Source organism: Strigops habroptila, chromosome 7, assembly GCF_004027225.2.
Source record: "Strigops habroptila isolate Jane chromosome 7, bStrHab1.2.pri, whole genome shotgun sequence".
Classification (NCBI taxonomy): Eukaryota; Metazoa; Chordata; class Aves; order Psittaciformes; family Psittacidae; genus Strigops; species Strigops habroptila.
In genome coordinates, this window is record NC_044283.2 from 54,829,836 (window position 1) to 54,848,653 (window position 18,818).

The window sequence follows — 18,818 nt, forward strand, 5'->3', positions numbered from 1 at the left end:
GTTTTAAAGGTGAAAAGCGGAGCTGACCAAACTATGAAGAGCAATATGAGCAATGGATGGTCTTATTTCTGAACCATTCAGTGAGTGCCCTTCTTAAGGGAGTGACTGAGTTAATATATGACCTTAAGAAGACGTAGTAATAGTATGCTTGCATTTCAAAGAGCTGATGATCGAACTGGCTGTGGTAGTGGTGTGTAATAGGTACACACTTTGCAGTTACAAAAATAAACACTGATCCACTGTTCCTGTTACACTTGAGTAACATTGCAGTACTTGGTTTGTTTGCCAGACTGCGGGCATAATTACTTAAACCACATTCAACTCTTTCTGAGCTTGCAAAGCTGCTGAGATAAGCATGCCCTGTGCTTTGGACTGGATTGTGGAACTGATTTATCTGGAGAATAACTTTTTTCTCTTCCCTCTGAATCCTGGTATAACCTCAGCACACAAATGATTCTGTATTTACTGACTGGGAAGGAGCAAATAAAGGTAACAACCAGTAGTGAGGCTGAAGGAAGAGCTGGGCTGTTTTACTACTAAATTCTAAAGACCATTTTTGAAGTCTGGGGCTAAACAGACTGCATCCAATAATATCTGACTCTTTTTTAAAGTCTTTGGCTAGAATATGTTAAAAATACAATTGCTACAACACCTGGCTAATAATAATTATTAATAAAATAATATGAATATATAATAATTAAAATAGTAATAGTTTTGTCCTGGCATAATTGATTTACTTCTTGCAACACTGATATGCTTTTTAAATTTCCCAGTGCAGTTGTCTTGTTCTCAGATAGAGTAATTTCATATATAGCATTCTAATTGTTTGCAGATTCTAAGAAAAGGAGTTGGATCTTGAAAATTGTTTGCCTCCTCTTGTATGTCCTTGGAAAGTGTCCGAGTCCAAGACACAAGGAATTTAAAGAAATGATGAGTGCTTTGTAAGAAGGAATTTTTCTGAATATTTCATCCTCCCTACTGTTCTCCAGGAAGAAAATGATGGAAAACTGTTGCAGTCTTTTCTGTACATAGTTTTTAGCAAAACTGCTTGGGGAGGCGGGGGGAGGAAACCAACAAACCTGAAATTCCTAGAGTGCTTTCTGTGAGTGTTCATATAAGGAAATTTTGATAGCATCCTACTATTAGTTGGAGTGCCAATAAGACAGTTTCCTGCTATTGCTGCTGTGCTGTGAAAGAAGACCCCTTAAAATCCTCAAATTATAAATAAGCAAATCTTAGAAATACTGTTGCTCAGGATACTACTGTCTAATGTATTTTTCAGTAGCAGTTTTGTGCAGTCACTGAACACTGAAAGCTCTCTGTGATGAAAATGAGACATTCTTTCCATAGAAGAATGCCATGTTTTTAGTAAAATCTGTGTGTTTAAACAGGACTTAGGAAATTTAAACTGGCATGCACTTCTCAAAAGTTTGGTGATTTCTGAATTGTTTTCTACTTGAATTAGAAAAGCTCTAAGCATTGGACTTACAATTGGATTTTTAAAGAAAACAATTCGTGTAGGGCCTTGGAAAGCCCCCAGAATGCTGAAACTATTAAGATCAAAGCCCTGCGCTGCTGTATGTCACGTACTAAGGGCATAGAACTGCAACAAAAATCTTTTTCAAAAACTTCAGCAGCCACTGTCTGAAATCACTGAGGTATTTTCAGTGAAGCTTGCTGAGATTTCTTGAGAAGAAAGTAAATTTGTTTTAAGAGGAATCTTTTGCTGGAAGTTGACTTGTTTTGATAAATAGCAAGCAGTGAGAATAATTTTCTTTGCTTTAGGGAGTATAAATAAAGTAGAATAGAAATATATTTCTGCTTGCTGGTTTAAACTAGTTTCATCTAGCAAAAACACCCTCTTCTAATCTTAAATTCTGTATTTCAGCAGAACAGTGTTGGTATAAATCTGTCCGGAAGTGGTGTTGTGCTATGTAAATAACAGACTTTGTATTATTTAGGCTTTTTGTCTTTCTAGGTCAGTAGCTTTCCTTAGTGGTTTTTTTTTTTTTCCAGCTTATTTCAGCTGAAGTCGGTGCACTCTGATTTTTCTTGGTGCTTTCCGGTCAGTGTGGATGTCAGCCAGGATGCCTAAATTTTAGTGGACTCTTCCCTGAGGAGAGGGAGATAGACAATTCCTTCTGTGGGTATAGGTCTGGGTTTTTTTGCTTCCTTGTCCACTGTCCTGTAATCATAGGCAGTCAGCTTGAGCAGGAGACGCTTTAATTTCTTGATCTCATTCACATACTTCCCCTTATGTCAGATCGGGATCTAAAGTCCTTGCTGCCCCAGTTCCATAGGAATGTAGGTTATAATCCTGTAAATCTGCTGATATAGGTGTAGTTGGAAAAAGAGGAAGGACTGTATCCCAGATAAAGAAAGTTAGGGAGATAGGATGCTGTTGAAAACCAAACTGCAGAGAGGTGGTAAATCTTAAGGTAGAAATTGCATGTTATGTTGGGGCGGGGTGGGGGGAGGAAGGCGAGGAGGGCCATAGTGGCTCAAAAGGAATGGTTCTTATATCTCTTCTGGAAACTTGAGAAGATACCATGGTGCTATGCTTTTTAACTACTACCTGTAGGTCTCAAGTTGGAAATTAAGTAAAAACTTTAAGTGATAGTGTATAGAGAAAATGATGAATTAAACTGCTAATTTGCACAGCTCTGCAGATTCTTTCTGTAGCATACCTTTTAGCTGTAGATCTTTATTGCTTGTAACCGAGTTGTATACTTGGTCATTTTTAGTACAACAGATGTTCATGGTTGAATGGCTCAAAGGAAGACTTCAGTGCCCATTAAAGGTGAAAGGAGTGGAAGGTGAAAACCAGAAAATACTGTGTCTGTGAGATTGGGTTTTACGTTTATTGCAGCCTGACAAAGCTCTTGGCTTGTCATGGGATTGGTTGGTGGGAATGTTGTATGGCCTGATTGGGTTTGCGCTGGGTAAGCTGATGGGAAACTTGGGCTGAACACCAGTTTAGAGTACAGCTTTGTCTTGAGCCAAAATATGCCATCCTAAATTAATCAGTACTTATATGACAGAGTTCAAGCTACTTACTTGCCAGAGAAAAAGAAAAGATTGATAGCATAATTACCATAGCCATACATTGTCTCGTGTGACAATAGTTACTAACAATGTGTTCTTTTTTAAGATTGACTTTGTCGAAGTGTTTCCTTTGGTCTTGGTTATTTACAGCTTTCAAGAGCTTTCCAGAACCACCAAATTAATGTATAACTTTGCATGTTGGATTTTTGTACAAAGAAGAAGTTGCATTTTTTGAAGGATATCTTGGATAACTTTTGAGAATAGGTACTAGTACTTGGCGGGAAGTACGTTTTCAGTTAATCTGGGTGTAAATTGGTTTTGGTTTTGAATATGTGACACTGACGTTATAGCATTTGGCATGCTTTACAGCAGTGCTTGATGCTGCCAGCATCACTGTATTGACTTGAAGTGTGGAAAATACCATAACCACATAAACAACTCTCTCTGCTACTAAACCTGGGTAAGCACACGAATGTTGCAAAGAAATTCCCTTGTCTTCTTGCATATCTTGGTTGAGGGAGCTGTGTCACTACCCTGACAAGAATATTTTTGCTGACAGCTGCTGATGCTTTCGTGGGGGGTCTGCAAGACATAATGTGTAGAAGCAGAGGTTATAGCAAGTACATTTCATTAGAAAATGCTGTGTCTGTGAACTTCGGAGAAATACATATTTGAATACAGGTTTTGATAATAACTGTGAAAAAGCTGTGTGTATACTCAACATTATATTTGAAAACTGCATAATAAATGAAAGTTCCATTAAGGTGGTGAAAATGTATGCTGTTATTTTTGACAATGAACTAGAAAAGTAGAGGAATAATTTTAAGCCGCCTCTTCTTTTTGCTCCTTCTAAAAGACTTAACTTCCCCACAAAGTCCTTCCAGATATCAACTCCATTACTTATGGAAAAGTCAGGGAATATATGAACTATGCTGCTGCATGTGGTAAGGAAGCAAAGTTAATATTACAGGTACATTGTCTAGTGAATTCTGTAACTTGAGTACAAACAGTGAATTTTGTTCTTGCTTAATTTCTATTTACTAAGTTGTATTGGTCAAATTTTCTTTTTATTTTAACAGCTTGTCTGTCAGGATTTTAGAAAGAAGCAATATGATGAATTTTTTCAGTTCATAAAGAAGGAGTGACCCTCTTAAAAGCTACCTTAATTGAAGTTACATTGTCTTTAGCTGATAGGAATTTCAACTGAACTGTGTCAAATCTCTCAAAGCACTAATCTTGACTTTTTAAAGCAGATTATATCTGGTCCAGATGTTTAAAACATCAGAAGTTTTGTGGAATACTCAGGGTTGATTGAAACAGATTGCTTGGAATATAGGTCTCATAATTGAGCATGAAAATCGCAAAGTACTAGCCCTGTGAGGAAGGCAGAATGTTGGTCTACTACACAGCTGACTTTCAGGTTTCCTGTCTCTGGGAGGAATATCGAAAGCGAGTTACCCACAGGCACTGCATTCCTCTTATCTGGGAAGAGGAACGGGTGAGGACATGGAGTTGTGGGGATGGATCAAAAATGGATCAGTTTAGCTTCTGCTTAATCTTGATCTTACTATATCATGCTTTCCTTTTTGCTTTTAGTTGTCAGAGCAGTTTGTTCATTTTAACGGAGTTTTAACATTATAGATATTTAATAAAAAAACCCCCAACTTTTCTACATAAACTCGTTTGAAGGTATCTCTCTTTGAAGTACTGTATTGCTTTTGTAGTTATTGTGAAATCAAAGGTGATTGCTTTTATTGTGTAATTGTGCAAATACAAAGCATTCTTGCTTTCTGCTGTTGTCTTCAGGTGGTGTTGATTCTTCACAGCCTGCGCATTCTGTGAGCCAGAGCGTTCTGTTCACCAAGCCTGGGGCTGGAACATCTGCTTCCTCTCCTGTGATCTCATCAGTAAGGACACCTGCTCCAAGCCTTTCTTCACAGCCACAGTCTTCACCTTCTGTTACACAGTCACCAGAGCCGGCCCTTCAGGAAGGTACTAAAAGGGGATGGGAAGTTACAGTACAGATTTCTGCCCTGTTCCACACGCACACCTTGGAACCTTTATTGCTGCTCTTCTGTGCTTGTCTGACTGGAGTACACCTTTTGCATCTCTTCAGGCTCCCTTAGAGTTCTTGTTTTATACCACCTTGGTTCTAGTTTCTCTTAGTTTTTCTGTTTGATTTCATTTAGCCATATGTCGTCTTTGGCTTGTTTGTCATGTTGGTCTTACATGTCTCTTCCTCAGAACCTCTTCTTTTAGTTCCTTTATTCTTCTAAAAAGCTGCTCACTATTTTAACTTCTTGGAAGAAAGCTTTAAAAGTAACAAAAGAATCAGTTGAGTCTTCGGCCATGCGAATTCTGCCCTTATGTTTTGACTTGTCTCTTGACTGTTACACATTTCTGTATCTAGTATTCCATATCTAATGTACTGTGCTGGTTTGTTTGTTTGGTTTTTTTGAGGGGTGGGGAGGCTGTATTTTCTCTTTGTTATTTCAGAATTTTAAATTCTTACGGAAAAAGAACTCCGTGTGAGGAAGTAGGCATTAATTTCGTCAAGAACAATTGGATACGTTTAGTGTTCAAAAATAATTCTCAAAAGCATGGTGTGTGACTGTCACAGCATGTTTTTTACTCTTAAATTTAAAAACCATCTGACATAAACGTTTACATTTCCCCTTTTCCTCAATTTCCACCTTCTCCTGGTGGAGTGGAGAATGTAAAAAAAAAAAAATAGCTTGTCTGAATCAGTTCTGTATATCTTACAGGCAAAAAGATTATTCTTCATTGCTATAAAGTCCTGTGTACAGTGTAACATTTTAAGGAAAATGATAAATCGGGTTTTGGAACTGTGCTTGGCTCTTGCACAGTTTTATAGTTCATTTTGGTATGAGGTAGAGTTTGTACTGTAGATGTGCTTGCTAGGAAAAACTGTTGCTTTATCTTCCAAAGAAATCACATAACCATGTTTCTAATGAGTAAAAGTATTTTAACTGTTTAACTGTGCTTGCCTGATGTGCAATACATATGTTCTTGCAGTGATTACTCTATAATGTGTGAATACTTGGTACATTAAATACAAATTACTGCAGTCACTACCAAACTTCACTGAATTCAAATACTTCCATAGAAGTGAATAATAATGCACTATGTATATGAACACACTTTAAAACCAGCTATATACCTGTGTGAGGAATATAAAGATAAGTTGTCAGGAGTTTACATTGATCTAGCTGTATTTAAATTAATATAATTGATAATAAATCCCTGTGCATGTTATCACACACTTATTTTTAGGTGATATTTTTATCAGCATTAGAAGACTTCAGACTTTTAATTTAGTTTCATTTGAGGAGTCTGAAATACATAATGTACTGTTGCAATACCCTTTTATCAACAATTAAGTGTGATTACTTTATTTGTAGAAATTAACCTACTGAAAAAATAGAACACATCTACTGGATGTTTATCTGGGTTGTTAGACTTCCAAGTGTGTTTCTCATGCAGAGATTAAATAAACTGATATTTTTTCTTACAGTGTTGCCTACATGAAAGCATTCTGGAAAACCAGTTTGAATCCATTTTTAAGTGGATTTCATTGTTTTAAGCTCCTGTGTGGGCATTCCTATATAGAATTAAGATATTCTAATTGTTTACTTGGCTAAGTTGTAATAGGACAAAAAACTTAAAATGTATTAAAGCCTATTTAATCTTATATAAATATCCATACAAATGTAACACAGATAAACTAATTTACTTGAAATTATCATCCTTGAAATGAACTTTTAGAGTGTGTGTCCTGTCTGGATTTTATTTGTAGACTTCCTTAGGTTTTATGTTGATGAGAGGAGCAGGTGAGTAAATGAAAATAGAGCAAATAGTTTAAGAATGGAGTAGGATTCATTTTGTAAGGACTACTGTTTGTAATATTAAAGATCTTAATACCATGGTAAATTCATTGAAAATACATGTGTTGTGGGTAGAGAGCCAGTTAAAGGTCTTCAGAATATAGTTTATTTTTGCATGTGGTTATTTAATTTTCAGTCGGGCCTCCATTATGAAATTTAAGCCACATAAAATGTATGGTTTATGTTTTAAGTCTTAGGCATGAAACATACCTAAATAGTTTATTTCATAGGTAAATCAGTTCTTATCCCTGTTTACCCCTTTGTGTCCTCCCACCTATATTTCTAGGGTCTGTAAAATACAGTGGGATAAAGCGTTATTATATTACAGGTACATTGGCAGTTGTATCTGTAAGTTTCCAGTGCAAGAAATTTGTGACAATTTAAGCATGTGGTTGCATTTTAAGCCAGACCTGTGAAGTAATGTCACTCAAATAATGATTTCAAAGTAAGCTTTTGCACTTCTAAGGGTGGGAGATTTTAACATTATTAGTAACTCTGTATAAGATACTAAGCAGAACTGAGTTGTCACAACAGAAATCATGATTAGGCACATGGTGGCACTTGGAACTGCTGTCTACAGCCACCCATTTCTGGCCTTCAGTTGCTTTCTCCCCCGTGCTGGCCTACTGGTGGCATTGCTTGGCAGTGAACCAGAATGGGAGATGTTTCCAGCTGAGAATAACTTTTAAACTAGGTTATTTTTCAGTCAGATCAGTTCTCAGGTTGTTTTTGTGGCTGGGCAGTTGTGCTAGCACAGCGCAGGAATATCCTAAAGGCAGAAATTTGTAGTACTGCTGGCAACGAAAATAAATAATCTGTGCAAACTCATAAGGATGTTACGTCTCAAACCAGCCAGAGGATTCATAGTGACATAGTCCATGATTCCTAAACTTCTGTGTCACCAGCATATTTTTTAATCTCCTTCTGTATTCTTTCTGAACACGTGCATCTATTATGTATGTGACCAGTGACTGGAAAAGTGGGAAGTTTAGCAGAAGCTGTTTGGGTTTTTTTCTTCCAAAAAGCATTCCAAAGACTCCAAAGTAATATTAGTAGAATAACTAACTCAGTCTTGTCTCATCTGCCCATGGTTGGAATTTTCACATTGGCATGCCCTTTGCAGGTAGATTCCTTTCTTTCTTCTCCTATGTGTGTACATGGTATTTGTTAGAGGTCTGTCTTTGCACTCTCTCACTGTGCCTCTCTTCTTTTATTTTGGCTTTCTGTGTTACAGTGTATTTCTTCTTGTCATCCTGACTTTTCTCCCCTTTTACTTGCATATTAATTATTTTGTTTGTTTTCCTTCACAATAATGCAGCGGTTCTGTCTTACTCCTTGGTAGCTCTCCCAGGCCTGAGAACAGATATAGTCTCCTTGGCTGTAGTCTAGTTTTGCACAGAGAATGTTGGGTTTGGGGTTTTTTTTTATCCTTCTTATCAAGTGCATCCAATAGCCTTCATAAAAGCTGGGAGTATGAATCCCTTGAGTGAGTCCTGTGTTTTAGCAGTATAAAGAAACTGAAGCGTTGTACCTCCTCAGTTGCACTTGGCTTGATTTTTTTTTTTTTTTTTTCCTTTATCATTGTGACTACTTGTATTGTGGAGAAACTTGATTGAAATCAAATGAGTATTAATGAACTAGGTAGAATGTAATCATGTCAGTCTCACTAGCTTCTGTATGAAAGGTCAGCTTCTCAAGAATGTTGTGATACGGTTTTGCCCCTTTTTTTTTCACTGTTGGAATAAGTATTCTTCACCTAGATTCTGTTGTTTTTTCATAAGTGAAATTGAAGTGGTCCTCTTGGGTTCATTTGCTAAACCTTTTTAAAAAGACATTAAACTAACAGCATTTTTAGCCCATGTTTTAAGTAAAATACAAGTTGGTATAGTTGATTTAAGTTGTGGATGGGAGGTTATTACCATGATGGTTTCAGATTATGGATAACATAAAAAACACTTCTCTAGTGCTTTACAGTGTTAAAATAAAGTACACTAATGATGCCACAGTGCACGGGGGAAAAAAAATCACAAGATCTCAAAAGTCTGAACAGTTTTGAAGAATTAGGATATTTTTTTTCTATAGCAATCCATTGGATTGCTAAGAGAAGCAGTGGTCGCTTGCTTGTGTTTAAATATGACTACAGGCCTATTTAAAATCTTTGCTAACCCTGCCCCATGACAAGAGAAACTTAAGATTTCTCAGAGGTGCTGAAATTGCATCAATAATGAGTAATGTAGGAAACCAATTCTAAGCCATTGCTGCATGCTTTACTCTTTTTAAAATAGTATATGTATGTGTTGCTTTTGTGTATTGTTCACATATGTTTAAAGTAGATACTATAAAAAAACAAAAAAAACAAATTAAAATTCAAAACAAAACAACCCCTACCCCTCAAAATTAAAAAGAAAAAAAAAAATTAGAAACCAGACCAAGAAAAACCAATCCTAACCAAGGAACCAAAAAACTCCAGTCCACTACCAAAAAACGTTACAGTTTATGGTTTGGAGGTAGCAGTGTTAACAATTGTTGCATTGTCACCAGATCTTGAAAGTGAATAGTGCATTTAGGTGCTTAAATATGGGTCTATGACCCTGAATTTAGGAATTAACTTAAAAATACGACTAACCAAGTTTTCAGATTTACCCATCTTAAATTTCACTGTTGCAGAGGTATATGTTTGTACTCTCGCATATTGCAGCAGCAGTATCTTTCATTAATTTTTGACACTGTTCAGAATTCCAACATGAATTATTCCTGTCTTAAAAGGGGCAGATGTGCTAAGCAGAAGTTCAGTATTAACGTTTTCATAACACAATAAAAATTTGTCTAGGAAGGAATTTATTTCTAGATATTAACTTCTGAAAGTATTCCAGTGGACAAATTGATATTAAACACATATGTAAAAAGTCTGCGTGTATTAAGTTCCTCATATACATGCACATACACACACATATATATAAAGTTTCCTGCTAACCTCTGTGGTACTAATACTTTGCTAAACTAGCCCACTAAAAACTGCTTCTATTGTACTGCTGATATAGTTCATATATGAACTATAGCTCTATAGTCTAGGGTTGTAGATTTAACTTTTTGCATGTTGGGATTTTCTCTAGAATGGCTAATTTCTCTTGCTTTTAATGCAGTGATTTGTGACTTTCATTTCTCATCTTTCCTGTCTGTCTGATTCTTATGTTTGTGCTTTCCACTTCACAGGCATGCAGTATGGTGGATATGTTAATAATCAAGCTAGCTCTGCACCAGCTCCCTTGTCATCAAGTTCAGATGATGAGGAAGAGGATGAGGAGGATGAGGAAGCAGGTTGGCTTTAGCTTTACACCAGTATCTTGTTCTCTTCCTACTCAAGTCATGTTCCATATTTCAATCCCCTGAAACTTTTTTCCTTTAAGATAAAATGTCACTCTGACTCGTCATGTGTCAAGTTAACTAGAAATTTCACAGCTGTTGTTAGTATAGTAACAAAAAGGAGTTCAGTAGTAGTCAGCAAGTGGTTGTCTTTTCTCATATTAATATCAGATGGTTTATATATCTAATGAAGTAATAGTCACAACTTGCAAAACTCCCATATTTTTAATGTTTTGATTTGCAGTAGGTTTTAAACTCTTAACTGAAGGTAACTAGCTCTAGAACTTAGACTGATAATTGCTTATGTTAAGCAACTAGATGTAGTTTGTATTGTTAACGTGTAGCAGTGTTTACCTGTTTCTCATCTTACGTATAGGGAACTCTTACAACTGAGGTAAATATTGAAAGGTAATAAGTGTGTTTTTTAAGACAGTAAATTAATCTGTGCTGCTTTTTTCTCTCCTGAGGTATGTCTCTGTGATCAAGCATGTAGGTTCAGTTTTAACCTCTTTGCTTTGTAGGGAACTTAAGAACTTTTGTTTACTTTTTTTTTTTCAAGAAGCAGTTTGTCCTGATTGATTGAAATGTTACGTTCATGGTTGCAAGGATTCTGCCTGTATTTTGTCAGAATGGCCTGGCTTTGAGTTTGATGTTTCTCACCACCTTAGTTTCTTGGATGCTAACCTTTTCTTCTAACTTAGAGGAAAGCCTTTACAATCTATATATGCATGGTAACACTGTAAAAAGCATCTCAAGATTAAACATTAGACTTCTACCTGTGTTGACAGATGGAAGTGATTGCAATTGCACGTACCTTGTGCTAATATGCTATTCTCATTTGCATGTGCAATTTGGGGATAGCAAACTTTTGTAACTTTTACTTTAAGCTTATAATTCATATTGTAGCTAGGCAGAAAAAAATCAGTGCCATATAATTCTGAGTTGTATTTAAATAATTATAAAACCGAAGTACTGTGAAAATGGCTTAGTGCACATGATATCATGAAAAATGGAGCAAAACAGTGATGACATCCAAGTCATAATTAAGAACAGTCTGATGGGTTCATGTTATCAATTTGGATAATATGGATTCAACTGTCATGTTGAATAATTAGAACATTAGAAGAAAATAGTTGCTGTTGTTTTTCCTAGGAGGAAGGCATTTTCAGTCGAAGACACTTGTCATTGTTCTAGCTAGAGAAGGACAATATTTGGAGGGTGCAGTAGTATCGATATAAGTGATATTATTACCACCATTCTAGGGGAGCACAAGTATTAGGATACTTTGCATATCCTATGTAATTCTGGCTATTTCAGATTATTGATTCAGTTTCTGTACTTCCTTACCCTTTGTGTGGTAACACAATTGATCTTTCAACAGGCTTCAGTATTAGTATTAAATTATGCATAGTAACTCTAGAATAACTCTACTTTTCAAATCTAAGGGTACTTTGTAATTTTTTTTATTTTTTTTTTTCCCCTAAAGCTATGAGTCTGATTAGACTTTAACAGCTGGAAAACAATTCTACTTTGGGATATAAAGTTTGCTTTGGCTGTTGTGATACAGCTGCTGTTTGAACTCTGCTTTCTAAAGAGTAGTCTAAAAAAGCCAGGAGAGCATTCTGGGTTTTGGTTTTGTTGGGGGTTTTTTTATTGCAGAGCTACCTACTGCATTTTTTGCCTAATCCCATGCCAACGTTTCTATCAAAGGATATGTCAGATATTTTTAATTTTTGTTTTTAGCAATTGCAACTTTTGTCTTTTTACTTTGTTTCCTAAACCTACCAGAGACAAAGTTTTCATACTCCCTACCATCTTTCTCTCGCAAGTTCTGTACTTTGATAAAGCCTGTAACCTTTGAGCTATCATTGTATTTAAATTTATCGTATGCAAAAGAGTGAAAGGACACCCAAGTTCAATATGTAGGCTACCTGATTAATAAGCATCCTATTTTGTGCCCTGTCACCTGGAGTTCATATAAATCCTAACTACTTTTTGTAGACAGGTTTCTAGCTCAGGCTTTGACACTGTTTTTATGAAGAATAGACGTTGGACATCTGTTTGCTTGTGCTTGTGTAGCTTCTCACTTTTTTGTCACTCTTACCAGTTAGGTCCTTGACTGTGTTGCCAAAGAGTTCTTGAAAACTCTGAAAGCAAAATTTATATTGGTAAAATAACAACTGTGAAAGCATGTTCTAAGTATTATTTTTGTCTAAGCAGTGTTTTCTAATATTCTTTACAAAACATTTTTTGTCTTCCTAATATGTTCTCTTGTCTGGTCCTTATTATGCTAAAATAAATTTTTACAGCTGTTGTAGCTTAGTTTAAGCATAGGAAAAGTGTTCTCTAATTTTGTGGAAGTTCTTGTGGTTCTTTTATTGATGGAGAATCTGTGAGATCTCCATGACAAATGTGACCAGTGTAGAGTTTGAAGCCACATTTGGTCTGCAGGAAACTATACAACTCACTGGGTTTAGGTCAACTATTTGTTTTCCAGAGGAGAGTAGAACAGGAAAAATGTAATTCTAGTAGTTCTGACAGTTCTCGAGAATATCTTACAAATTTTGAAAGTTCTTTAGAAGCCAAGACCTGAAGCGACAGGTCTTCAGTCAGTATATGAGATACTCAGAAATAGGATTCACTTTCTCATTTTAAATTAGACACTTTGCTTGTGCTTCAAAATATCTGAGATTATACTTTCTGACTAGAACTTTTCTGTATGTCAGAAATGGTGCATAGATTTTTTTTGTAGTTGTAGTAGTAAAGTATGACAAAGTTACATTATTTTTACTTACAGCATGCTTTAAAAATATATTTTTTCATATATTTGTCAAATTGTTTTAACTTTTCTGGCAGAGCTTGGAAAGTCTATAATATTTCTTCTTTACAAATCACTGTATCATTAATGTCTTCCTAGTGAAAAGAGCAAACTCATATCAAATTATATTATAGATGGATGTATGTTTATGAATACAATATATGGTGGGAAAAACTCTGTAAAGAGTGACATAGTGGTGAAATCGGAAAGCTTGAACTAGTGTTTTAGATGTTCACAACAGTGCTTATAACCTCTTGGTATGTTTTTGAAATGCAGGACTAGCTTCTGGTCAGACAGAAAAAAGTACTTCTTGAAAATTCTTAAGTCTCAGTCTCGTTGAAATAATAAAGTATATTTTGGCTTTTCTGTACTAGGACTTACCAGACCTTTACAAGCTGTGTTTCTGCTCAGGATAAAAATAACGAATCCTATTTCCTTAAGATTCTAGAGTAGAAGGAATGATTAAATTTCGTAGGAAAAGAAATCTTGCAGTATGTTCTTTTAGAAATTTCAGGGTCAAAAAGGGGAAATTTACAGTGAAGAACAATCTAAAAACTAACATTGTGTTAGTTTCACAGTGTTAATACCTTTAAAATAAAAAGCATTGTTAGTGTTCTGGGTTTTTTGGAATAATTTTCTATTTCTTAGCTGAATGCTTTGAAGGCAAAATGCTCAAAAATAATCTATTCAGTCATGATGTCACTATGGTATTAATATGTGTTCCAAATGTCAGGGATGTTTTACATTTCCATGTGCAGGAGTCTCTTAACTTGGAAATCTCAGTTGAAGTGGGATCAAATCTCAAATGTTCCCCCACTGAATTTCTTCCCTGATGTACTTTCAGCTTCACGGTAGGATGTGTGGTCACAGTTGACCCTTCTGAGTAGAACAGTATCAGCAAATCTCTTCTGAGTCTTTTCTGTCACAAAAGTTATATATGTAATTGTCTTTTTTGAATTCTTAAGTATACTCCTTTTCTTTGGCACTTCATGGCTTGGGGTGTTTTAATGTCCTTGGCCCTTTTTCTTTGGAAGTGTATGTGAAGTCACACTGGTAGAAATGTTTTTAAATATATCTTTGTTTGCAGTATTTTTAAAGTAAGACATTAAAGTTATATGCATAGAGTGAACTAAAAATTAAGCATTAGGCGTCTCTTTGGTATTAACAACTATGTACATACCTAGTACTTTTTTACTTTTGGTTAGTTAACTTTTGTTACTTACTTTTACATGGTTACTTTTTACATAGTTACTTTTTCCTCTACCAAAAGTAATTGTTTATTCTGACCGAATCTGAGACCTCTTGTCAAATTCTATGGAAAACAGAAGCTTTACACTGAAAACAAAACAAGCTCTGAATTACAACAGTGCAGAAAGGAGGAAAGAATTAAATGCTTGTCAGTTTTGCTTGAAGGTGGGAATGGTGCATACTCTGAAGACAATAGGAATCTTCTTGTTTGCAGTTGTGAAGCAAGTCACAATAGAGACTGTTTTTAAAATGTTGTGCATGGCTTCAGTTGACGTAGCCTAGACAGTTGAATATAAAATATTTTTTATTCCAAGAAACAACTTGTTTCATTTTTTCTGTCCTTTTCCCATTGATCTCTCTCTTACTCTTTCTTGGGCATGTGCTTGCTTGCTTGGTTGCTTGTTTGTTTTAGTATCATGTTGATTGTTTCTCTTCCTCCCCCTTCTCTTCGCAGTAGTAACAGCTGTCAAGTCATAGAGATGAAGTGCTGTTTTTTCCCCAGGATCTTTCTTGACAGTTTCTTACCCAGGTTTTTAGGAAAAAAATCTCAGTCTCTTTATTTCTCACAAATTTGCCATTTCTGAAGCACCTAACTTTAAATTTTTTTTTTTTCCCCCAGCAATTGATAGTTCCTCTACTACAAGCAGTGCCTCTCCTGTTCTGAATAATTACGATGCCCTGGAAGGAGGTGGCTATCCAGGTAAGCAGTTTATTATATATTCATTATGAAAATTTTTGTTTAAAGACTTACATATTTACTGTTTATGATTTTCTTCTATTCTGAGTGCTGTTTATTGTTAATTAACAAATAGGTGGAAGGAAATGCCTGTGAAAAGTGTGGAGGCAATCATCAAAGAGAATGATGGCTTTTTTAATTACTCTTCACAGTTTTTACATTGAAGTTGGAGTAACCATTTGATAAAACTTCCCTGCATCATAAGTCATACTTTCCATTGCAATATTGAGGGTAATGCTGAAATTATGCTCTGTGTGAAAGGAGGGATCTTTCTCTAGGTTACACTGTGTGCCTGATTGTGTTGACATTAGTAACTGGTAATAGTTGACACGCCATTGAAGTTTTGAGACATCAAGGGTATCAGCTTGCAGACATGCTTGGATCAGGTTATTTTCTTCTTTCTTTAAATGATCAAAAAAAAAAAAAATCTGCTATTTTGCTTATTTTTATCTCTAAAAATATCAGGAGTGTCAGGTTTGTTCTAAATGAACCTGCTAGCAGACTAGCTCAATCCTGAAGTTTGTGGAGCTGCCATATGAGAGCAGGTGGAAAAGATGCTGTTCAATATAGTTAAAAATAATAATTGGTTGAATATGGGGGCCTCCCTCTCTGGTTCTTTTACATTGCTCTGACACCTGAGAATGTCACAGTAGTTTGCTTAGTTTGATGGGTTTCTGTGTAAAGTGAAATGTCAAGTAAAAAGCTGATATTGCTGTCCACATAGGGTCTAGCTCATAGACTGAAGCTAGAGGCATGTAGCTAGCAGAGGCATGGCTGCAGGATTATGAATTCTAATTTCTCTGCTAATAACATTTTGGTTCTCCTGAAGGCATGAAGAGTAACAGAATCAAGTTTAAATTTGTTCAATCTGTTGTTTTTTTCAACTTTTTTTTTTTTTTTTTGCAAGATAGCATTTTGTTAGTAGCTACATAGATCTGTGATCATCTTCCCATGTATACCTTCTTTAACAGCATAATTGCAGTAATTGCTAATTTATTTGGTCAGTGCAGATACAAAACTTCATGGATAATGCAAAAGCTTAAAATGGAAGTGTTGTTTGTTAAACATTTAGGACTTGACATTTAAATTAAAAAAGAAATAGTAAGTATATTCAATACCTGTGGGGTTTCTTTTGTTCTTCCAGAGACACGTTCTGTGACCAGCAGCCCAGTTCCTACTCCCTCAGCCCCACAAACACCAAAAGCTTCTAAGCCTTTTGGTTATGGATATCCAACACTGCAGCCTGGCTACCAAAATGCAGCACCACCTACTCCTGTGCAGCCCAGTAATCCAGGACACCATCCTGGGTTTCAGCATTATACACAGGTTTGTATTTTTAATTTAAAAGTTACTTCATGAAGTAACTGCATGGGAAAAGTATTTTCTACAGGATTTTTTTTTTTTTAAATGTTTCCATATTTTATTTTTTATAATTTCTGAGACAAGAAATGTTAAGTGTAATATTGATGTCATAGTTCTGGATCCTAACTTCTTATTAGAAGGTTTTTGAATTAAAATTTTAAGTGTATCTCTAAAAAGAGTGGCTTCACCACTTATTACCAGCATCCATGTTTAGTGTTTCAAAGAGCTGTAGTTTATTGATAGGAAACCATGAAGAAACACAATGAAGTACTTGATCAGCAAAAATATTCTGGGGAGGGACTCTACATTAGGGACTGTAGTGATAGGACAAGGGGTAATGGGTTCAAACTTAAACAGGGGAAGTTTAGGTTAGATATAAGGAAGAAGTTCTTTACTGTGAGGGTGGTGAGGCACTGGAATGGGTTGCCCCAAGAAGTTGTGAATGCTCCATCCCTGGCAGTGTTCAAGGCCAGGCTGGATGGAGTCCTGGGTGACATGGTTTAGTGCGAGGTGTCCCTGGCCATGGCAGGGGGGTTGGAACTAGATGATCTTAAGGTCCTTTCCAACCCTAACTATTCTATGATTCTATGGCTCTATGGTCAGAGCACTACTATGGGCTATGATCTCAAGCATTAAATCACCTTACAAGTAAGGCACGGCACAGGGTCCAGAGGAAGGAGCTCTGTAGAGCCTTTGCTGCGTGTGTGGTGCAACTGGCTGCCTCTGTCTATTTTTTTTCCTGGTAAAGAGAGGACCAAACACTCAAGAAGTACAATCAGCTGGCTCCTGATGCACATGTGAGTCACCCAAAAGCAGTGAAATCTGACAAAAGAGGCAGATACGGAGGCAAAATACAAATACAGCAGTAGTGCAGAGAAGTTAGGCTCTTTTCAGGAGTACAAACTAAAAGAACAAACCCCAATAATTACAGGTTGCAGCAAGTGAGATTCTTGTTGGACATATAAAGGGAAAATTCTTCAGAATAGGAGTGGGGAACAGATTGTGCTGTGAAATCATCAATCCTTAGATATTTTCGAAACTCAGCTGGACAAGGCTATGAACAACATGATCAAACTTTGGAGTTAGTCTTGCTTGAGCTGGGCATTGGACTGCCAGACCTCAAAGGTGCCTTCCAAACTAACCTTTTCTCCTCTTCTATAGTGTTTTGGTTTTAATTTAAAAATAAATATATTTTTAAAGTTTTTGTAACTTGGAAAAGTTACGTTGTACCTTTTGAGGGGTGTGTGCAGAATTGTCAGCCTTCTGGTAACTTGTTTTCTTATGCTTGGAAAGCTTGAAGTTTTATGTGTGACCTCCAGTGTTGATTTGTATAAGGAATTTAAGTTTTGTCCAATGATACATATTTGGGTGTTATGTCAATTTTGTCCTAGCATTTTTTTAATTTCTACCGTACAACTCTTCCCTTGTTTGGGTATGTTACTAATTACTGCTGTATCTTTTTTAATACATGTCTGGAAGAATTGGGATTACAGGAAGATTTAAGGTTGTTATTTAAACATGACTGTGTGTTTACCTATTTGCACTGCTCTTACTTTTTTTCAGCAATATCCAAGTGTGAACCAGCTGTCCTCTTCCATAGGAGGGTTAAGTCTACAGCATAGTCAGCAGCCAGAAAGCTTGAGACCAGTAAACCTTACACAAGATAGAAATATTTTGCCTGTATCTTCAGTTCCAGCACCTGTGCCTAACTTGAATTCTGATCTTAGGAAATTAAACTGCAGTCCAGAGTAAGTGTACTGTGTCTAGAACAGCATTCTACATTTTTCAGTGGCTAATAATTATTCAAAGTGTCAAGAAAGTCTAAACTGACTCCTGACTTTAAATCTTTGCAATGAGTTAATATAACTCACTTGAATATAAGTTTAACCTCTACATCCTTACATAAAGGTTGAAATTGTACTGCCATCAGAATGCAAAGAGTGTGGCTCACTTATTACAACATCAAATCTGCTTAATCTTTGCTTTGTTTTATCCATGTAAAGAAAAAATCTATTAATAAATTCCTTATTGTCATGCAGTACATCTCATAGAATATTTTTATAATATTGCGTAGGACTTTTTTCCAGAAAATTATGATGATCATGTCTAAATAAACTGAATAAACTCTGAACACATTTTACTGTGATAATTGTAATCATGATGACAATTATCCTTTCACCACTAATTAGCATTAAGTAGTATTCTCTACTATCCCAACTCAAGTGCAGCTAGATACAATGGAAACTGCTGTCCCCCAAAAATCTTAATTCTAATTCCAAAATAAATTTTATTTATTGTCCCAGACTAACTCAGCTTACTACCCTAGTGACTGTGCATGGTC

The 18,818-nt window shown here is 35.9% G+C and overlaps 1 protein-coding gene across 4 annotated transcripts in view; it reads left to right on the top strand.

Moving 5' to 3' along the window:
* Positions 1-18,818, top strand: part of SEC24B (SEC24 homolog B, COPII coat complex component) — a 47,188-nt gene that overhangs the window by 8,363 nt on the left and 20,007 nt on the right. For 3 of the 4 annotated variants that reach the window (XM_030491824.2, XM_030491827.2, XM_030491825.1), the window contains exons 3-7: positions 4,852-5,037; positions 10,164-10,268; positions 14,999-15,079; positions 16,260-16,441; positions 18,041-18,225. In XM_030491824.2, the coding sequence (XP_030347684.1) occupies positions 4,852-5,037; positions 10,164-10,268; positions 14,999-15,079; positions 16,260-16,441; positions 18,041-18,225 (739 nt within the window). The remainder of the gene's footprint in view (positions 1-4,851; positions 5,038-10,163; positions 10,269-14,998; positions 15,080-16,259; positions 16,442-18,040; positions 18,226-18,818) is intronic. The other variant, XM_030491826.1, reaches the window with a different exon arrangement.